This window comes from Atractosteus spatula, chromosome 6 (assembly GCF_055471065.1).
Source record: "Atractosteus spatula isolate fAtrSpa1 chromosome 6, fAtrSpa1.hap1, whole genome shotgun sequence".
NCBI classification, from domain to species: domain Eukaryota; kingdom Metazoa; phylum Chordata; class Actinopteri; order Semionotiformes; family Lepisosteidae; genus Atractosteus; species Atractosteus spatula.
In genome coordinates this window covers 31,155,013-31,178,594 of record NC_142711.1, presented here as the reverse complement: position 1 = coordinate 31,178,594, position 23,582 = coordinate 31,155,013, and the positions used below count along the sequence as shown (strand labels likewise).

The window sequence follows — 23,582 nt, the reverse complement described above, 5'->3', positions numbered from 1 at the left end:
TTGTTGTTGTTAAGAAACTCCTGGTTCTTCTGAAAATTGAAAGCCTTCCATTTGAGAAATGAATTTATTTAAGTCACTGTATTTTTTTCCCATTAGTAAGTGTTTAGTTCAGCGTTTTAAATAATTGCGTTACCAGGAATGATATTTAAAATGCATTTGGGAGTCAATGAGGCGGGAAAGTGCCTACATGTTTTGCTGATGACACCCGGGCCATTTGGAAGACATCAAAGTAGAGAGGAGGTAGCCAAGATGCATATTATAAACTCATTATGGATATCATTTAAAAGGACGCACTTCAGCAACAAATACAATATTCCCCGTCTCTCTCTGGTAATGTGTGTTTGCAAAGTCGAAACTCTTTGATGCCTTCAGTTAATGTGACATCTATTATCGAACTGTAAAATCGAATAAATTGCATTGATTTCCATATCAGCATGGTCGTTAAAGTATGGAATGGACACTATTATGAGAAGATGTTTTCGGATGGGGATGTGCTAAAAGCATAATATCTGTAGGATATAATGTCAGGAGTGTTTCTAAATCTTAAATTCACAGTTTTCAAATTTAGTTTTAAAGGAATCCTGAAACATAAGCATTTTGTCTCCACTGTTTTTATTTTTAATGTAGTGAAAAAAGAGCTGACTAAATGACCTGGAATGTTGTCCTAGAATACTTTTCATTACTGGCCATATCAGTACAGGAGAAAATGAATTTGATGTCCCATGCTATGATATCACAATGGTACAAAGATATTTTTGGAATACTGGACATGTAGCAATAACATATTTGCAGAATTATTCTAATTGTTATTGTATCTTCCAATTGCAATAAAAAATAATAATTAGAATTATATTATATACAAATGCCTTTACTGCTGTATCTTTCCAGTTATGAGAAATTATTGAATATATTGGTTTTAATGAACTGGGTATATGCTTAATGTTGTCATACTATAGATAACTGTGGCTCTTAATAAAACAGTTTATCCCACTGGATAAATGTTTAGTATTCTCCACTATCTTCTGGGATGCTGTAGAAAATACACTTTCAGTAGCTACATTTCTCATGTTTTAGTATGTTAATTTACTTCAATGTGAATAAATATTATTGAAATGTATGGTTTTTGCATATTTTAATTGGGGTCGTGATCATTGCAGTTATGCATGACAAAACCTTAAATGACACTCTGCACTTTAAATGTTAAGGATAAAAGCCTTTGTTAAAATTAGTTTTACCACTAATAACCACATGACTTCTGCTGAGTGAAAGGCACTCTGTTCGGGTAATAGGACAGTTCACAGTATTAAAGACTAACAGTGATGTCTTGTATTTTTTCATACGACACTTACATGACTTCAGCTCATTGTATGCCATGCTTTAAGAAATAATTATTCATAACTTGCTCTTGTGATGTACTGGGTTGTAGGATGTACCAAATGTTTCCCTGTTTGATCACACAGGTTAACGATAAAGTGTAGACAGGAGGGTACAGGCCAGTTAATATGTGCAAATCAGACTCAACATAATGCATAGTTGATTTGATCTCATGTTCTCATCAATGAAGAAGAATTCAGGCAACACAGACCATGAAGTTGGATGATAAAAGGGTTCATATGTTTGTCAGGGCAGTGTTGAACTGCAGGTTTGCCCCGTACATGAATAAGCTTTAGTTTAGATGAATGAATACTTATCCCATCACAGGTTCACTGCTATTAAGGGTACCTATTTCTGTCCAGTAGCTGATCTGGTTTGTCTTTAACCATACAGTACCACCCCAATAACCATGTTTTATTATTTCACTGGAGGATAACAGCAGCTCCATTTACATAGATTTTGGCCATCATGGTTGGGTGTCTAATGTAGCCTGACTTCTATGACCTTGTAGTCTCTACTACACTTGTGGTCTTCTGTACCAACACATGGAGTTAATAAAAATCTTTACAAATTAGAGGGGCTTTTTGGCCTATTTGGTTATTCAGCTTACACTAATCATCTAGCTTGTTTGTTTTCTAGTAACTATTTGAGCCTAGGATCTCATCCATTTTTTTTACCTCCTGTATCTTTGTAGCTTTGTAGCTACAGTATGTCCTACTTTTAGAACTTAAAATCCATTGCAGCATAACAGCAAAACTCAACACCTAAATGATTTCTTCAGTTCATCACTTTGTCAGAAGAACTGTCCTTACTCAACATTATGGATCTTTAAAGAACGTTTTGTGATCTGATATTAAATTTCTCCTTGCACTCAACATTCTTCAGAACACCTTATGTTTTCTGTCTCCCTATCTCAGCTACACCATTCTGCTCGTATCTCTTCCAGCAGTGAACTCTCTTTGGTCATGTATTCCATCTAAGCTGTGTGCACATGTGGCCTTAAAAGTCCAACATATAAAACATTCAACAGTTAAAGCATGAACCATGCTGGCAAATAGAGCTGGGCAGTTCAAGGATTCATTCGCTTTGAACAAATCATTCTAGTGAATTGAACAAATCAATTAATGAGAATAAGCAGAATTTGAGAAATCAAGTCAGATAAGATACAGTAAATACTAAGTAAATTCCAAACTCAACCACAGCATTGATATAAAATGCATTAATTTTGAAGACTGTGCATGAATAATTAATTTTGCTGTTTATATCAGGTGGATCTATTGAATTATTCAATAATAATAATGTAACAAGTAAAGGTTTATTCCATGCTGAAAAGGGAAGAAAAGAAACGCAACGTTTCAGCCATGCAGCCTTCTTCGGGTGTGTCGCTGGTTTGGTGAGAGAATGGGGCCAGTAGCCCAAGGAGGAGGAGAAGGGATGACGAAGATTTAGAGATTTCGATTTAGAAGGCATGGTGGGTTGCAGCAGATGTAGGCTCAAGTAGTTCAAGTAAGTAGCTGCATCAGCATGCGTAGGCTGCAGAGGAACAAGTAAAGGTTTATTCCATGCTGAAAAGGGAAGAAAAGAAACACAACATTTCGGCACTGGAGCCGAAACACACACCCAAAGAAGGCTCCACAGTCGAAACTTTGCATTTCTTTGCTTCCCTTTTCAACATGGAATAAAGCTTTACTTGTTCCTCTGCAGCTTACGCATGCTGACGCAGCTACCTACTTGAATTACATAATATTAATATCCATAAACATTTATGTCTTTAGCTTTGAAATGCCCGAGAGTATTCCTATAACAAAATGTTAGGTTATGTTGTTTTTATTACTTTATCAGTTTTCGATTATTTTTCTCTCTGTTTAAGATTTATCTTTGATTTGATGTGCTCAGAAATAGGAATGAAAAAGTTGTCATGCAACTGTTACTTTCTCTTAGTTCTCTATTTATGATTTATTTATAAATGAAAGCCAATTTACAGTGGCACTCTTTTAAGCTATCGCTTATGTTTTGCTGCTTTCTATTCTGTGCCCAACAAGCAGGCTAAACTCTTAAACTGTAAATTGTCTATGCATGATATTTCTTCTCGGATGTTTGAAAAAATATGATCTTGTTTATCAAACTACAGGTATGTATCTTTCCACGTGGAAGAAGGAAAAGCACTGAGACTAATCTAATTTTACATTATATCTTCTAATTTTCCATTTAGTTTCATAAATGATTAAGTCTCATTTTAGTAATTATTTCTCTGAATATGGTATTCAGGGGCACTGTGTCATTCGGTACTGTATAAACTTGATATAGGGGAATTATAAAAAATATAAAACTCAATAAGCTCAATACAATATAAATGTAGGGTCCAAGCAAATAAGTATATAATTCTGCATTAATTGAATTTAAATAGCTAGTTCCTAGCAGCATTATATGATGTTGAAGAATAAGTGTTGTTGTGCCATTAAAAATAGATACATTTTGGTCATGCTAAAGTTTAACGCATTTAATAAACCCTGAGGTTACTCAGAGCATTAACATTTGTGCTCATGAGATCCTGCAGATTGCTCAGTATATACAAAGTGAGTGAAAATTACTTCGATCTTGCTTCTTTTCTCTAAACATGTCTTTTTTTCCAAGCCAGCCTTACACAATCTGACATTACTAATGTGAAACACTGCACATTGGAGAACACACTGCATCCTTTCTCCTTGATGACATTGGCCCTTCACAGAGTTCCACCTGGCTGCCGACCATCCTGCCATTTATATCTGTCCTCTCTCCCCACCTTCACTCTTTTGCGACTTCAGCAATCCCTGCATTCCTCTGTCTTGGTCATGACTCCTTGTTGAAGGCCCTTGCCACCCCCAGCATCTGCACTATTGTCCTTGCTCCTTTGGGTATTCAGGTTGCAATCCAGGCAACAGGTCCCTCCAATGCCCCCAGATACAGTACCTACTTCACAATATATCTCTCATTTCCCCTTTCAGATTCCTCATCCACTTTTTGCGATTCCTTCTATTTTCTAGTAACCCCTTCCTCACCCTCACACAAAACAATATTCTTCAGGACTTCACACTCTGAACTATCCACTTTCACTGGCTAACTTGGAAATATTTCTGAGGCTTCCATCGCACTTTTCACATCCCCTTTTCTTCATTTCATCTTGCTTATCCTCTTTCATATTCTATTTTTAAACTTCATAACTTAAGAATTCTGCATCTCTGTAATGGGGGTTACAGCATCTTCATTGTCACAGGCAGGTTGTCATTCTCTCGAACAGACCTGTTAAGTCAGTAAAGAAAACTAACTCTGATCACACCTATACTCCATCTTATTTATGTATCAACAGAAGACAAGTTTCTGTTGCTATTTTTGTATGTATAGAATCCTAAGAAATTTACTGAAAGACTTCCATTCTAAAATAAATTAATGGGAGTGCTGAGGAAAAATTTACTTTTGAATTAAATGTAGAACTGTGAATTCTAATTTTCCAAAATTATTGTGAGAAGTATAACCTATATGTATGTATGTCTTTATCCATTTAACCACAAAGATGTTTTATGACCAAAGTAATTCTACAGATTGTTATTTAAACGAATAAATAAGTGGTTTGATATCCACTGGGGCATCTACCGATACTAGTAAATGCAAATTGTTTCTGGGCTTTGCTATATTTAAGCTTATATTGCATTGATAAACCTTTGAGATTTCAGTTAGTTGAATTTTCTATTTATCTTTGGTTCTGATGTTTGGGAATGATCTAAGAGCAATAATTAATCATGGAAACCTATCACCCTTTTAGTATACTGTAGCAATTTTTGGTGGATGTGATCTATTAGGAAGGTATCATAAAAAAAATTGTTAGTAAATTCTGTGCCCACTGTAAAAGAATATTTTAAATTAGAAAAAAGGACATGTATATTTATGTTCATTCCTTCTAAGTGTATAATGATGTATTGTAGTGATGGATTTAGCTCCTTTGATTAGTTGAGAGATGATATCTTTGACCATACGTAGTCATTGTAAATTCTTTTTAAATCAATGATAACTCATAGGTTAACTCATAGGATAATGCTTTGCAACTGTACAGTAGATAATTGTGATTTAAGAGGAAGGACCTAACAGGACTGAAGATATTTTGAGTTTAGAGTGGTTATTATTTATATATATATTTTTTTTTATTTTAACTGTATTTTAGTCTGTTTTACTGTATTTGTTTTGCAAATATTTCCTGACTATTGTTGCATAGTTAGAAGCAGAAGTACAGTATGTGAATTTAACATTTAATCAACAATCAATTATTACATTCTATAGGGAAATAAATGGATCCTTTGTGTATGTAAGGAAGCATGCTAAACTAGCAAAATAGTGCCACTTTTTTTCTACAAATGTTAATCTTAATTTCTGTAAGAAATAAAGTATTGGTAATGTGAGAAAATAAAACAGATAAGCAGTAAATGCAATAAAACTTGTAGCCTAAAGCAATATTGTTGCCTGTCATTTGGTATGCCCACCTGCTAAGTTTCACCATGGTGAATATTTTTCCACAACAGCAGCGTGAAGTCACCTGGTGGTTTAATAATCACTTAACGTAATTTAACAATTGTACTCCAATCTATGTTGAAGGCACCTTTATGATTATTTAAGGAATCTTAAACAAATGCTTTAATCTTACACATTTCTACTAATAAAACAGTAGTAGAATAACTGTGCATAATTAACAGTATTTGCAGCAAGAGAAACTCCAGGATGTAGTTATATTCTTTCCAAATGTACTGTGCATTGTAATTTATTGCAGTGATATTGCAAATCTTGTCAAGTTCTACGAAATGCTTCAGACCCATTCATGTACTGTAGGATGTCTGTTTCTAATGGCATGTGTAGTGCTGTATCTTTAGTTAAAGTGCAGTATTAAAGAGGTAAGTTTTGATACTGATTATACTGAGTGTGTACCCGCATTGTGATAGCAGGTTGTGGAGACAGTCTGCTCAGGATCGTTGGACCAGAGGCTGGAGAATTCCTGTCACAGAGTAATCCGAGAATAGATGATTGATGTCGGCAGGTGAAAGATGTAGTGGTCCTATCTGTACAAACACCCTTGTTTTTGCTGTTTTCTGTTGCAGGTATTCCCACTTTGACAGTTCCTATAAAAATCAAAGACAGGCTGTTCAAATGTTCATTAGCAGCCAAAGAATTGAAACTGAAGGGTGTTCATATAAATACTATGCACTTATTGTCAGTTTACTTCTTAGAGGAAAGTTCTTTCAACTTCCTGGACATATATTTTCTAATACTAAATTTTCTTTTTTTTTTATTTTGACCAAAAAAGTCTCTGGGTCCCCAACACAACCACGCCTCTCCTGCCATGAAGACTGCCCAAGTCACTGAAGTGCAGAGGCGTCAAAAGCAAGAAGAGCATGAGGAGGAGTTTCAGAAAACTCTTATCACTATTAAAGACAAGTTGAGGGAGGTGGAAGGACCTGACATGAAAGAGACCATGAAAGATCAGATCCGCCAATGGTTTATTGAATGCCAGTAAGGATGATTTTCAAAAGTGTCAGCTCTTGGGGAAAGTGACAGATTCCCTTAACTGTTTCTTTTTTGGATTTTTTTTTCCAGTTCTTTTTTCTGTTTTGTTATTTTTGTTTTGTTTCTCTTGGACATGGTACATTTATGTATGTGTTTAAACATAAACAGTGCTGAGCAAAATAATTCATCCCCTCCCAATGATGATCCATTTTGTTGAATTACAAATGATGTACTGTCTGCACATTTTTTAAAAGTAAATATTTGTAATCAAGCTTCTTAAACTGGACACATTCATGGGCGAAACAAGTTAAAAAGTCAACTGTAAGGCACACAGTGATGATGTAGTTAATGGACCATATGCGGAGTTCTGGATGCAGGTCAGAAAAGATGTGTACAGGGAAAACCAAATCACTAGACGAGAAACGAAGTCGAGGACAGGTTCCGAATTCAAGGCCACTAGTAAGACTAGAAAGAGCAAGAGAGGAAATGCAAGGCAAGGAGTTCCTAAGGAGCTACCAATACCAAATAATGGGATGAAAGTAGGAGAGGGTTTAGATTAGTCTAGATGTGGAGGGTGCGGTAACCAGTGGGCTGTCCTGATTGGTTAACGGATCTGATCTGCGGCGTTTGCGGGGATTGCCTCCAGCTGGTGCTTGACTGGGGCGAGATCGTTTGTGTGGAGGATTCCGATTAGCAGCAGGTGTGACATCAACGAAAACTACAGTGAAAAATCAAAACTAAATATGTTGATGGGACATCATTAGAAGGGCTTGAATACTTTTTAAAGGTACTATATGTTGTTCAGCATATAAAACCCCGATTCTTCTGTTTAATTACCTTTTAATTGATGTTCAAAATTTATTTGCAGCACCTTAAAACATTTATCTTTTTATTAAGTGATGCAACTGGCAGCTTTCCTGATTATCCTGAAGATGAAGATGGGGGTTCTGCATTGATTTTTGCAGAAAAAACACCCCAGCAGGTTGGTAGAAACTGTAACATGAATTTTCTAATCCAACATTGTGATTTATTTTTTATATTAGCAATAAATAACCTCTATTACCCTACCTGTGATTTATAAAATATTTTATCAGCCACATGTATTGTTTTACTGGAGTCTCTTAGGTGGCAGAGTGGTGCAGTGGTTTGCATTGTTGCCTTGCAGTTCAATTGCTGGCATGCTATCTGCATGGAATTTGAATGTTTGTGTCTGTGTGTGTCTTGCGATGGATTGGCATCCCGCCCAGGTTGTACCCTGCCTTGCTCACGTTGCTTGCCAGGATTGGCTCCAGCTCTCCCATGGATGGATGCAATCTCTTGATTCAGTCATTTTTGTTTTAAGTTAGTTGTTTTGTATCTTTTTTTTTATTCTGTGTTAATGTAGGTAGTCTGAATAAGTTTAGTAAGAATGATAGAAAACAAAAGAAAATTATTATAATTGATCCTTGACTACTTGGCTTCATTTTAGTTAATAGAGGAACTGGCGGCCAAAGAAGAAGACGAAGCCAACAAAAAACCCAAAGGAAAAGATGACAAAAAGGACAAAGGAAAGAATGATAAGGGAAAGAAAGATAAGGATAAGAAAGGGAAAGGAGAGGAGGTGAGCATGTTTTGGATCAAGAGCAATAAAAGTGCTTATTGTTTTGGAATCTGGGCTCTTTGTCATGAACATTGTGGGCCAAATCTACTTATGCAACAAGAGGATTTCTGTCTACAAGGGTCTCCATCTACAAGGTTCATCCTTGTTTGAAGAACAAAAAATAAGCTTGAAACAGATCAATATTCAGCTCCATCAAACAAATTTTGCTTTTACTTTTAATGGTCATATTAATCTTTTAGTATATCCCATAATGGGTGGTGGACACTGCATTGGCTTTCTTGCAGTCTTCCTTAACATTTGCAGAAGCTCCAGCTTTCACATTATTTTTTAATATTGCACAAAATAGTTATGCTCATCAAATGAAGTAAAACATACTGCGGAGTTCATTTTCTAACTGCATTACCAAATAATTGATCATCAGTCAAATTTAGCATGTCACTCAGATACTTAGAATGCAAGCTTCTTTAATTTTGTTGGTCCTGATGCTGAAAAAAGCCTGTGGGGCTTTGAGAAATGACAGTATTTCTGTATTAATGTCCATTAATTTATAAGCAATGTTTATGTGTTTTATTAATGTGTGTAAAGACAGAGTAAAAAAATGAGACAAAAGAGCAGTGCAGAGAAATTACAGGATACATAATGTTGTTATTATTTTATCTTACAGGAAGAGGAACCTGGACTAAAAATGTTTCCATCTGCTTTTCTGTCTGAGATTGAAAATGGGCATACAACCTATACAAGTGAGAAATACAAATCTAGAATCTACATTAAAATTCCCAAGAAAATGTGAAGTAAGCTCAAAATATTTTAATCATTCTAGAAAGACAGACATTCTGAATGTATTGTAGTAGGTACATTATAAATGTTAAAGCTGTGTTTTTCCCTCTTTTGGCATGGATATACCATATAGTCAAGATAATTTAGATCTTACCTTGAAATTGACTGAAATATAAAAAATTAACCCCTGTGTAATATTTAGTAGAGATCCCATATCCGAGGCACAGATAGGATTTTTAGTACACAACACACAAATAAATGATTGGACCTCTCATGATACTTGAAATATGTCTTTCAACATCCAATGATGTCTCTTCAACAAAAAACAATTTCAAACTGCATTAAGTTTCATTATCTACTGTATAGCTAATGGAACTTCTTGTATGATCTTCTTTGCTCTGCTATCTGAATTGTATTCATATAGTGTGTGTCTTGCTCCTCTTTTCTAATTTGATACTTGAAAAATACATTACATTAATGTGTCGTAAGTTAGCTTTATTTTGTAACATCTGGACAATGTTAATATACTGTTCTTCTGCACATTGGTTTCTGTCAGTTAGCTTTAAAACATTTTCTGATAGAAAGTCCAGTTGAAATCATAGTTGAAACATCTACACCAATAAAACATTATTTCAGTCATTAGAAGAATGCACAGTTAAAACTTTTACATATAGTAAAAGAAAAATGCATATTCAATATTCAAATGCATATTGTATAAATTGTTCTAAACCAGACTGATGACTCTCTGATGACTTAGATTTATAAACTCTCAAATGAAGCTGTGTCAACCTATCAGTTTAAATTGTTCCACATGGTACAATAAAATTAATTAATTACCTTGACTTTAACTAAAGAAGTTATTCATTAATACAGTACAAATTACTTTGATAAATAAATACATAACATGGAATTAATTTATTTTAATTTGTAATGATTCCCTTTTCAGAAAAATCTGCAGACCTTGATGATTTATTTTTTAAATATTTTTACAAATAACCATAATTGAGTACCAAGTAAAAAGACTTAATGCAACTTTATTTAAAAAAAAACTTTTTGTAAACTTTTTTGGATGTATTGTAGAATATTTAAACGTGGGCTCTTGAGAACTACAGTGCTGTATACGTGTATTCACACTCTTTCAGTGATGTACTGTTTTGTTTAATTACAAATGACATTCATTGCATAACTTTTCAACTCTTTGCTATGGCAAACCTAACTTTCTTTAGGTGCACAAAATTACTTTTAAAAGTCATAAAATAGGTGAGTGGCATTCCTCTTTGTGCAATAATAGTGGTTCACACAATTTCATCATAATAATAATAATAATAATTGCTTACACTTATATAGCCCTTTTCTGGACACTCCACTCAAAGCACTTTACAGGTAATGGAGACTCCCCTCCACCACCAATGTGCAGCATCTACCTGGATGATGCGACGGCAGCCATAGTGCGCCAGAACGCTCACCACACATCAGCTATCAGTGGGGAGGAGAGCAGAGTAATGTAGCCAATTCATAGATGGGGATTATTAAGAGGCCATGATTGGTAAGGGCCAATGGGAAATTTGGCCAGGACGCCGGGGTTACACCCCTACATACTACATACTGAATAGACATACTGTGCCTATCTCTACAAGGTCCCACTGTCATATAGTGAATTTCAAGTGCAGATGAAAAAAATTGTCACGATCGCTAACCCCTCCTCTTAAGGGTGCTCCAGCCCTTGTTCCCTCCCATTGTCTGCACCTGTTCCCTGTTTCCGCTCCCCCTTAAAAGCCAGCCGCGGACCTTACTCCTGGTTCCTCATTGATTTCCGCATCGTGAGAGCCCGGGGTCCTGCTGCGTCTGGCTCTGTTATGGTTTTAACTTTCTGATCCTGATCCCCTGCCCCGCCGGTCCCGACCCGGCTCATGGTTTTAACCTCTGGATGGATCTCCTGGCTTTGGACTCTTCTCTCCCGTTTGGATTCCCCGTTTGGACTTTAGCTTTGTTTGTTCGCCCGGACTCACTTCCCCAGGACACCAGCTCACCTTGGACATGCCCCCCTGTATCCTGACCCTTTCCTGCATGACTTTCTCCCTCGTGTATCTTCACTATTCTGGATCGCGTCATCTGCATAGGGCCCGGAAGGCACTGCTTCGTGACAAAAATAAGACCATGACGCTTTCAAAACTCAGAGATATTGTTGTAGAAAGACACAGATCAAGACAGGGGTTTATAAAACAGATAACCTGATTATCCCTTTGACCATGGCAAAGTCAATCATTAAGATATGGAAGGTGTAACAACCAACCAGACACTACCAAATCAGGCTATTCCTCGAAACTCAGCAGCTGGGGAATCTCATCTCAAATCCTGCTTGGAGTTTGCAACAAAGCAAATACTATAAGTGATACTGCAAAGATGTTGCAAAAGAACTTTTTGGTCTAAATGCAAAGCTTTACATGTGGTGCAAGCCCAGCATAATGCATCACCCTTTCAACCCCATATCTACTATCAAGTACTGTGGTGGTAGCACTATGTTATGGAGCTGCTTTTCAGCAGGGACTGGGTAGCTTATCTTGATTGAAGATAGGGATGAAAATAGATGGAGCACATTTTAGAGGAAAACCTGTCTCAGTCCGCTAAAGACCTAAATGTAGAAAGACAATTTACCTTTCATTAGGACAATGACTTAAAGCATGAGGACAAAGATACACTGAAGTGGCTTAACAAGCTCAAAGTGAATGTCCTTTGACCGTGCCTGAGCTAGTTTGCAAAGGAGAATGAGCAAAATTTGCAGCATCTCGGTAAGCAACTTTATACAGACTCATTGAAAAAGACTCTCAGGTATAATTGTTGCCATACCTGGCCAAACCAATATATTTTAGTTTTCGGTTTTCTTTTGCTGTTTCTGCTGATATTAACATCTTTTCCCACTGAACATTTTGATTTGAGCTTTCAAATTTTCATTAAAATAATTTAAAATGTTTATACACGATTTGTAATTCAGCAAAATGGGACACTATTGTAAGAGTGTAAATACTTTTGAAATCCAATGTAAATACCATATCTAAACAAAAATGCTGTAAGAGTTGAGTGTAGCATCTGTAGAGTATGGAAAACATTACATCTGCTTTACAATGAAATTGCTTGTCTGCTACAATAGCATAAGACCTTTTCTTTTCAATCTCCAGCTGTCTGGGAAACCCGCAATGAAGCTAAGAACTTCAATCAGAGGCATGAAGCTGAGCTGATCAAAGAAGAGAAGAGGAGAGAAATTGAAGATGAAATCAGAATTCAGGCATGGGATACTCCATTCCAGAACTTTTATTTTGATATGATTTTTTTCATTTTTGTTGAATTCACATTACCTCTGCAGTCTACATTTTCTTTAAAACAAATAGGAGCACATGAATAAATCAATTCTTAAAAAATAAATAATTTCCAGAAGTCTTGATGGAGAGCCACATATTTTGGGCATCTTCAAAAAAGCAATAGCTGTGTTCAAGCAAGCTCTGTAAATGCATAAGTCAAGATAAATTCATCTGTTGGTGTTTTGTCTGTTTTAATCTGTGTTTATAAGATGTTAGGAACTGAAAATCACACTAAAATGAATTGAATTGTCTTTGAAGAGTTTTGATGAGATACACATATATATATTTGTTTCTGTTGATTCATAATATTGTAACGCTATGGGGTTCACGTGGGCGCCCTCGCCTGCTGGCGCATCAGGTCGGCCCCCCACCGTCAGGGACTCGAACCCGGGCATCCGGCGTCACTCAACAGGGACCCAGCCTGTTGAGCTAAAGATAGATCTCCGATGGTGGGGGGCCGACCTGATGCAGCAGCGGCGAGGGCGCCCACGTCAACCCCGTAGCGTTACATTGGTGTGAGAAGTGGGGTGGGATAGCCCTTCGCCGAGGATGGCGAGTTAAGCGGGGGAGAGTGTAACGCATACGGCCACCGGTGAGTGTGTAAGAGCCGGCTTACCAGAGCGGTGACCACCCTTCCCTGTAATAGCAGGGCCCACAGCCGCTGGGCTGGTGGGAGATCTCTCTTTAGCTCAGCAGGCTGGGTCCCTGTTGAGTGATGCCAGAGGCCCAGGTTCGAGTCCCAGATGGTGGGGGGCTGACCTGATGCGGCAGCAGGCGAGGGTGCCCACGTGAACCCCGTAGTGTTACAATATAATAAGAGGCATTAAAAACATCAAATGTGTATTGTAACCAAAGGCATTTGTCATGTTTTAATGCCTTCCACTATACAGTATTGAATATTATTAACACATATTAAAATCTTGCCAGTTTTGGGGCTTCAGCCATTTAAAGCATTGTTTCAGCTGAGCCCTATTGTCCAGACTTCACTGGTTTCAGGTCTGCTCTGCCATTAGCTGACTGTGACCAAAATTACTGAACAGAGGTAGTCAATTGACAAAGAATCACTAGGGCTCAATAGGATAAATTTATACAGGATATTCTTAGCTTTGTGAACACCAGTGACCCTTGTGAACTGCTAGCTACAGATGAGCTTGCAGGGCTGTCAGTGAAATCTACATCACTCTGCAATCAATACCAATCAATGTTAAATCTGCTGTGGACCCCGTGAGACTTGTGAAACTGTGAGAGCAGTGTAAAATTGGGAGAGTACATTTAAAAAGTGTTATCAGTTCACATGAGTGTTGTTTGTGCATGACACTGTGTAGACTGCATTTGAATGGGCTTTACCTTATTCTTTATTAGGTAGATGAGCTAATGAGACAGGAATTGACCAACCTGAAGCTGGCTGTGGACAAAGACAAAGGAGGGAAGCCCAAAGGCAATACTAAGGTAAAGTGTAAATACATTTGTTATTTTGCAATGGCAATATTTGTTATTAATATAATTCTTTAAAATTAGTTTAGAATTGGTCATAAATAGGTTTGTATTACTTAATATGAATAGTTGATTTTAAATATTCTAGTGAGATTTTATTCTCTTTCAGAAATTCCCTGAAGTTATGAAATGCAGTATTGCAGTCATTGCTACTGCTCACAACTAAATGTTAGCATTTTTTAACAGGGAAACAACTGTATAAGTTTCAAAACCTTCATGTGCACCTTACTTAAGACAAAATGCAAATCTCATACCTATCACTAAATTCACTGTACAATTAAAATTAATAGACCTATTTGATCATGCAACATTAATTAGTCTATTTAGTTAGTATAAAAGGGCAGGCAAGTGACAATTGTAATGTTTTATTGATCAACAAGATGGATCAATTACTAGCAATATAGATTTTGATGTTCAAAGATTTTTGTGACTTAAATTTTGAATTTATCAGTAGCTTATATTATTATTATAATTATTTCCTTACTGCAGTTACTGTGCATTTGTGATTTTTTCAGAAAAAGAAAGGAGGAAAGAGTGGAAAAAAGAAAAAGAAAGACAAAGATTTGACAGCAGACAGGTGAGCGTATTTGTGATATTTAAATGAAAAAAAATCATTGAATGTGACTACTTATATTGGTTGTATCTACATAAACTACAAGCACTATTTACCACTTTGGGTGTTGTTTTGCATACTGTACATTTTATTCAAAAACAAGGAAAAGACTAAAAAATTCAGGTAAATTCAGGTGCTTTACATTTTATACAAATCCTTTATCTGCATTTTTTTTATTTTAATTACTTTGTTTTCAGTTTGGGTTTGTTTTTCTTCCAATACTGTATTATTGAGATTAATTTCAATTGTTATTTTGTTATAAATTATTTATTGTGGGATTATATTTAGTTTGTTACTATTACAAAGCACTGTCTAATAGTCTAGAGTATGCTCTTTGTTAGGTTATTCATACTACTAAATTAAAATTGTCCTTATCAGATGAACGGCCTACTCATATTAGCAAGGCTTGTAATTACAGTAGTGTTCTGTAAATAGGACCAACTCTTTTTTAGTGGTGTCAAATCTGTTGCATTTCTCTTGATCATATCATTGTTTACAGGAGTATTGAATCTTTATATCAAGAGCTGGTGGAGCAAGGTTTGCTTAAACAAGCTCAAAAGGTTCAACTGGAGGACTATTTAGGTAATTATGAATATACTTTCCTGTTATTTTTATATATTTGTGTTTTATCCATATTTCTCCTTTCTTGTTCTGTCACATATATTGTAATAAAATTATAGGAAGACAATAATCATAGACAACATGCTCAATGTGTGAGAAGCTGTTTTTTGTTCTGCATTTGAACAAAATAATAGCATTCCTTAGAAGAAGAAGGTTTACAGTTAAAACTGTTTCCTCATACTGCCTTTTGGGTTTCACAATGATTGTATACAGTAAGTAAAACCATAACATTCAGGAGTGTTATATTATGATGGCTTTCAAATTATCTATTAAATTGAACCTACATATTTTTAACCATTGAATTTCAGCTTGTTAAGATTTTATAGTAACATAATATAAGCAGAAATGCTGATATGCAGAAATGACCATTTTAAAGAGAGGTCATATAATGCAGCATAATAGAAAATGTGTGGTGCCTGATGAATAATGTGACGCCAAGTAAGCAGTTATGGGTTCTGCTTCCATTTCTTTTTCATTTTATTCTGTGTCGTTTCCAAACAGATCACTTTCATTATATCACATAAAGATAGTCATCATCACTAATATATGAAATCTGGATGCCTTGTACCAAAAAGAGCTCTGCTTTCAAATGGGTACATTGGCACAAAATAAATATATAATACATACAGTATATAAAATAATATTTTTAGAAAATTTAAATAGTGTTTAAGTGGTCTGATTTCTTGAGAGAATACAGCATTCTGATTCAAAATTGGGATTATTGAAACTGTCACCATAGCTTGATTTTTTATGTTAGATGAACTTTTTTCTTGAACTTTTTGTCATTACTTTTTTGTAGTAATCACATTAGTGATTACTGAAAGATTCAAAACTGCCCAGTCTTAAGAAAAATACACTCAATTTGAACATACTCTCAAGTAGTACATATCTATTACGAAATGTCTAATAAAGCCACAATAGACAAATAATGGTATACTTTGGCACATAAAATAAGAAAAAGGTTCACCTTAAATAGTCATTTGGACAATTTGATGTTGGTCATTTTCACAAAATATACAAAGTCAGTCATTCACTTAGTTGTATAGCACTAGTTATTAATTGGTGTGGCTGTGTGGCATTAAATCCAGCTGCCAATTTGGGATTTCAGTACAAACTTAAATGATCTTAATTAAAGACTGACACAAAAACCATACACTGTACTCTGTACACCCTCATTAATCTCCAAATCTCCAAATTAATTACCAAATGTGTCTTATATTCCACTGGTGTGGGTTTCAGTGTCAGTGTTAGCACAGCCCTCAGACACAAAGTCCCACAGAGTTTGCCTGCAGGAGTCCATTGAGAAAATGACAGATGAAGTAAACAAGAAGCACAGCAAGACTTTCACTGCTTCTGCCTCTGCACAAGTTCTGCTTCCTTCTTCTTTTTCATTTCCTGCTCTCACCATTCACCCCTTACTCTTGGCCCTTCATTTCCTTCTCTTCTCAGTAGCCCCCTTGTCCAAGACACTCATTTCATGCTTTGTGTTCCATCTATTTAACCTGGATGCATCTATTCTCACTTAATTTCCTTACCTCTACCTCCTTTCTTTAAGGCCATGCATCATAAAAGGTATTCTCTGGAATGGCTAGTTGGCTTTAATTAAAGCGGGGGTCATATCTACAGTCCATCCAGATTTGGACTTGCTCTGTGTTCAGCCTCAATATCTGCTGATAACTCCATGATAACTCTTATGAATTTAATGTTCTTGAAGTAACTTCCCATTCTCAGTTACATATCACTGTTCTCTACCAATGTCCAGTTATGCTCACTAAATCCTCTTTTGTTCCCTTTCCTCCCTCTCTACTCTAGTAATCTTAAACATCCACTTTTATAATTGTAATTGTCTTGTAGTTGCCATCTGTGTTAATTCCAATCCCGCCCTTTAGGTCAGCTCTCTTCTTTCTGTTCTCTTTCTCTTCTTTCTGTAAACTTAAGTTTGCCACACCCAGTCATTTCTCTTACAGTACATTATCTTCGCTTACCTCATCTCTAGAGGAGATCTACAGTACACAGCCCTCAGCCTTACATTTCTTGCTATTTTTCTTATCTTTTTCTTCAGCTCTCACTGCTGCCAAATACCCCTTTCACCAATCAATCAATCATATTAGTCTTCTAACAATCCACAATTTTTCCTTCTTATCCCTCCTCCCCCCTCCTCTATCTCAGATGATGACTTTACTTCCTTCTTCTCTACAATAGTTGAGATCCACAAGCTCTTCACCATGTCACCTTCATCTTCACACTTGCTGACCTAGGAATCTCTGGCACCACTTTCACATGAATTACTTCCCACCTTGCTGATTGACTTTACTAGAACTACAGGTGCAGATCAATCTCTGTATCTGATTCAGTCTCCAAGTGTGTCACCAAACCTCAATCCTGGTTACCCTACTATTCCCTATTCCCTATACACTCTACCTAGGACCACTGATATTCACCTACAGCTTTTCATATCACTTCTATGGAGGTGATGTTTAGGTATTCTCTTTTCCTTTCCTCCTTCTAATACTGTACCTTTGTTCTCTGCTGTAATAATGCCTTACCTACAGTATACATACTAAGACCTCCTACATTCTGGGATAGTTGAGATGAATGGTCTCCTCTCATTTGTGACCTTTCTTATTCTCTTATATATCTTTCTCCTATATATTATTATCTCCTTTTTATTGATCTGTGTCTTTCTACGACTTTATCTCTGAGTTAGGAGTTTTATTCCTCCTTAGTCTCACGAACCTCTATTATTGCACACAGTTAAAGAGTAATAAATATATATATATAAGTGTATATATACTTAACTGTTGCAGTTGTTTCTAAATGGAATTTCTTGTTGTAGTTCATTGTTTTTTTCTTTAAATCAAATTAATTTGATTTAACTTAAATTAAACTTAAATTGAATGTTTGTTTTTTTTGTTTTCTCTGCCTAGGTGATTATAGCTACCTGGGAACAACACTGCGCCAAACAGATATTGAGCCAATGCCTTCTCTGTCTGATGTGCGACAAGTCATAGCTTTGTATGCAGTCATACCCTTAGGTATTTAATATCCTCACCTGTTTTGTATTCAATGAGTCCTGATATTGTTTTTCATCATAATTACTGACTGACTCAGTGAAGATTCACTATTGGTGTGATAGGATGTTTTCTTGCACAGTGTACCAAGGTTTAAAAACGTGAAACTTTGCCTTAAAACATTTGCATGTAAAACTTTTAAATACTATATATTTCTGTATATTGTTTCATATTATAGCTTCCAATAATTGAAGTTAAATAGTTGTGTGGGTTAGGTAATTGATATACTGTATGTATATGTGCTGTAACAGGCTTTTCTCTTAAAAACATTAGGTCATCTTAGTTTCTACTGAAAATTACAAATAATAATTCAAATTTAATATATACTGTAAATATATGCACATTTCTATTACTCTAGACTAGTAAATATGTACCTTGAAATACTGTAAGTACTCAGATAAGTATATAGCATTAATATTTTCTTTTGATTTTTACCTTATTCAACACATGTTTTATCACATTAATGAAAGTTAAATACATGTAATGTAAATAAATAACAGGCTCTCAGGCTGTACATGAAAAGGCACCATTGGTGAAGGCGATCCTGTTAACTGGCCCCGCTGGTGTGGGTAAGAAGATGCTTGTTCATGCCATTTGCACTGAAACAGGTGCCAACCTCTTCGACCTCTCCCCTCTCAATATTGCTGGGAAATACCCTGGAAAGAGTGGGTTACAAATGATGTTGCATATGGTGTTTAAGGTAAGGTTCTGAGACACTATTAACTTTAGTTTTTTTTATTGAAAAGCATAGTGTGCTTTTTTAACCTTTTTTTTTACCAGCATAATTCTGCTATGACCTATGCACTAGTTTTAAAGCTACTACTTAAAGTGCTACTGAATCTTGTGTTCTTACCCAACAAGTCTCTGCCTTAAACAAGTATTTTTTTAATAGTTTTGGATCTCAGTTTTAGGTTGTTAATATGCATTTTTTAAGGTCGCCAGACTGATGCAGCCTTCTGTGATATGGATTGGAGATGCTGAAAAAATGTTTTATAAAAAAGTCCCCAAAGATGAGAAAGAGGTAAATCTGAATTGATCAATAGTATTTGCTTAACATTGCTATTACATACTCTGTGTATTAAGTAATTATGGCAAATAACGTTTACCTTGAACTATCTCTTTTTTTGTTTTGTAAACAGTTAGATCCAAAACGCCTTAAAAAAGATTTGCCAAAGATTCTAAAATCTGTTAAAGGTGAAGACAGGATTCTGATTATTGGTACATCTCATCAACCTTTCAATGCAGATATAAAGTCCCTCTGCAAAGTCTACAGCAAAATCATCCTCATTCCACGCCCAGACTATGCATCCAGATATGGTGAGCCCATTAATTGTCTTCTACCACTGAGCTGCATTCAGCTTAGATACACAGATTGTTTTTATAAACTTTTATATCGTTACAAAGGGGGAGTTACAAAAATGGTGAATGTCAGGAACTGACCGAGCAGTTTAGTCAATAAGTAAAAGGGATATTCATATCCCCCAACTTGTAAGTTATTTCTGCCAGAAAATACCAGAGCGATTGGTATAGTTAGAGGATCATGAATTCTTTGTTTTCTGGCAGAGCTTTGGTGAAAAGAGTAATAATACAGGCCGATTTGATAATTAACATTGTTAATGTTTATTAACAATGACAACACAAACACTACACAAAACAAAACATACAACACACAAGTCTCAGTATTTACAAATTTACAGAGGCATTCCAGATGCATAATGTCCTAACCCCCCAGAAAACACCAGAATGCTACCATGTATTAAGGTCTTAAAAAACTCCTACAGAGGGCAAGAGGCCTTATAATTAAATAGCTTGCAATAGAACCTGCAGTTAAATCTCTCTCTCTGCTTGCCCGGATGAAACAGAATAAACAGAAGCCTATCTCCCTATTCTAAAAATTCACCCCTTAGCAGGAAAGGCCATTTTTAACCAAGATATTATTGACTCAGGAAATCAAGTTTCCCTAAAAACACAGAATAGCCAGCTCTTCCTAGCAAGGATCAAATACTTAGCTTTACTCGGGCTTTGTCTGGATGGTCATGAAGTAGGGGCTCTTGCCTGGCACAAGCTTCAAGTTCCAACTCTTCCAGATTCCTCTCTCTTTTGCGCTCTGACTTTGTTTATATTATTTTCCTCTTCTTCTCCTCTGTGATCTTGATGTGATCAAATTTCTGGACTGCTTATTGACAGTTAATCATTTACCCACAACTTAATTAACTAGGTAAACCAAGGTAAACATTATGATTGCTTTCCATCACAGGGTCTGGACCCCCTACATCCCCTCTGCTTTGAATCTGGAAATGTTTACAATGCTATGTCACACTTTATCTAAACTCTTAGCTGTAACATACAGTATGTACTGTATACAGTACATAGGGGTTTATACACAATACATCACTGTATAGAGAAAAAATCGGATATACACTGAAGTTTCATAATTCCTTTCCCGAGATATTTTTGACAATATACTTTTCCATTACATATTGTAGGATTCCTTAATAAGTTAACAGATAAAAAAATGGGAGATCAGCATAGAAAACTACATGATACAGAAACATTCTTGTGCTGTACTTAAAACAATTCAGTACAATTATTTAAAAATAAATAAATAATTGTATCAAAAGCTATCCATGGTTAATAAAGTACCCTAAAGTGTTATGTATGTGTAAATTATTAAAACACTTTCTTCCTTTGATATCCTAGTTATGTGGGGACAACTGATAAAAAAAAATGGCGGTGAAGTCACAAGTGCTTTAGACCTGAGCTCATTGGCTAAGATTTCAGATGGGTACACACAGGGACACATGGTGCAAGTGGTCAGAACAATTCTAACTGAGCGCCGTATACAGCAACTGGCAAAGCGACCCTTGACAGCCACTGAATTTGTTGCCCCCCTGGCCAAAATTGACCCTGTGTTTCAAGATGAAGAGGAGACATTTAAGGTAATAAAGCCAGTTTCCATTGGGTCTCTCTGGTTCTTTTGTTTATGTTTTATTTGTGTTTTATAGACATAAATATACAGTATGCTACCAATACTCATTTGTTGGATTTTAATATCTTCAAGTATATAACACTGATATCCTGTAATTCTTCAATTTCCAAGGGACACTTCTAACCCTATACAGTGCATAGTTGTTTTTTGTAGATACTGATATTTTCCATTATGACAGATGATCAGTTGTATCATTTGTTGTATTACAAATAGATACTTTATTGCCATTTATCTAAATTTACTGAGTTTAGATCACATTTTTCTTTAATTTCCAGAACTGGTATACTAAAACTCCTCTGGGAAAGAAACGAGCAAAAGCCGCATTAGGGAAGGAAGGTGAAGAGGAAGATCAAACTAAGGGGAAAGGCAAAGCGGGACCCAAGAAGAAAAAATGAAAAGCAGTGCTGTAGCACAAACCTATCATTTCTGCTGAATCATAAAAGTTAGAACATGCATTATCTCACAGTCATGACCTTTTTTCATCTGGCTGATTTTGTGTTTTTGCTTTTTTTTTGTTTATGTGGGCGTATAAACTAAAAGCAAATTAGTTCTCAATTACTGTTTTATCTTCGAGTTATCTTTTTTGAAATTGCACTTCAAATTACAATAAAATATAAGGCTTACAAACAGTCAGAACCTAATAATATATATTTTAAAGTATATCACAATATTTTAAAAGGTTTGTTTTGCTCAGTTATATTCATGTGATTCTTTTCATAGTTTATAACTGATTTAGAAGCTCTTTTTCCAGTAAGTTAAGAAAGGTTAAGCATAGTATCTTTAATAAATGCTTATGCACTATAGATCGGTTTTAATCCAAAGTCTTTGTCTTTCTCATGACATTTATTTTCATAAATTAAACTTCTGTCTTTGATGGTGGAAAAGAAAAGTACTTGTAATGTGAATTTTAAAAATATAACAAAAGCATAACATCCGCATTTCATTGAGCCTGTCCTTTGGACAATCATGAGTATTTTTTTCTCTTATTATTTAATATGTAGCCATGTGGTAATCAGACCTTGATAAACTGACACCGACATGCTTTGTCAGCCCCCTAGAGGACTAGTCATTAATATTCAACTTTATCCTGGTTCACTGGGAAGTTCGAAGCTCGCTCAATTAAAGAAGTGTGTAACCTGAGTCTTCGTATTTTAAAATTGTGCAATATGTACTATGCAAAGCACAAGACAGTACTTGATATTAAATATTTACTAGCATATCTTAAGTATAAGATCAACATGCAAGTTTGAAAATGAATACAATGACCTGTGGAAAAGCCATGTCACACATGTATCTTATTATAAGAGCATTTTTGCCAGCCACGGTGAATCATCTTTTTTTCTGATATATGTTGTACCTGTTTTAAACGCTAGTGAGTTGCACTGTATCTTTTAAATGAAGCCAGCTGTCTAGCTTCGTCATGGTCATTCATGAATTGTTATGGTATGTGTTCAGACTGGTAAACAGAGTCATTGATCTAATTATGTCATTTTTCAACAAGTACAGTACCAATCAGTGTTAAAATCAGTTTAACTTTGATTGCCAAACAAAATGTTAAGTTGGAATACCAAAGATATAAAAGTGATTATAAAATGAGTGAAGATTAGATTTAATGAAAAATAAGGTGATGTGTGGAACAGAAGAAGTCATATGTGTTTGGTATCTTTTAAGGTATGTACAGTAAGTGTATTATGGTGGTAGCATGATACTGTAAATGATGAGCGAAAATACTCATTTTATGTATGTCACTGTTTGACATTAACAACAGCATGGTGTAAATGCCTTGGGTTTCCATTATAAATGTCTTAAAATCAACAAAATAATATGCAATTATCACAAACATGACCACAGTTACATTCTCAGACTGTTAAGGGATTCCATCTTAACCCTGAAGAGACATTTGTATACTCTGAATCAGGGAGTGTCCACATTTTTCATTAATAAAATGATCCTGTAAGTTTAATCGATTGGATGTGATGCGCTACAGCAGTAGAACCCAGCCGAAAGGAACTTCTTTCTAATCACAACCCAAGATTTTATAATTCAACCTAAAGGAACAACCAAATGGGGTGAATAATTTTGCAAGGCACTGTATTTATGTACACATTTCTGGGTTTAGGTGATTGTCATGAAAGACCAAATATGACTGTAAATTATTTTA

General features: G+C 35.5%; 1 protein-coding gene across 1 annotated transcript in view; it reads left to right on the top strand.

Annotated features, from left to right (window-relative positions):
• LOC148832756 (dynein regulatory complex subunit 11) overlaps nt 1-21,816 on the top strand; it is a 48,075-nt gene extending 26,259 nt beyond the window's left edge. The window contains exons 6-19 of the mRNA XM_088918142.1: nt 6,701-6,906; nt 7,798-7,882; nt 8,369-8,500; nt 9,165-9,240; nt 12,454-12,560; nt 13,996-14,082; nt 14,643-14,704; nt 15,240-15,322; nt 18,289-18,396; nt 18,933-19,132; nt 19,367-19,453; nt 19,572-19,749; nt 21,133-21,371; nt 21,697-21,816. Coding sequence (XP_088774268.1) covers nt 6,701-6,906; nt 7,798-7,882; nt 8,369-8,500; nt 9,165-9,240; nt 12,454-12,560; nt 13,996-14,082; nt 14,643-14,704; nt 15,240-15,322; nt 18,289-18,396; nt 18,933-19,132; nt 19,367-19,453; nt 19,572-19,749; nt 21,133-21,371; nt 21,697-21,816 — 1,770 coding nt within the window. The remainder of the gene's footprint in view (nt 1-6,700; nt 6,907-7,797; nt 7,883-8,368; nt 8,501-9,164; nt 9,241-12,453; nt 12,561-13,995; nt 14,083-14,642; nt 14,705-15,239; nt 15,323-18,288; nt 18,397-18,932; nt 19,133-19,366; nt 19,454-19,571; nt 19,750-21,132; nt 21,372-21,696) is intronic.
• Nucleotides 21,817-23,582: the final 1,766 nt, after the last annotated feature.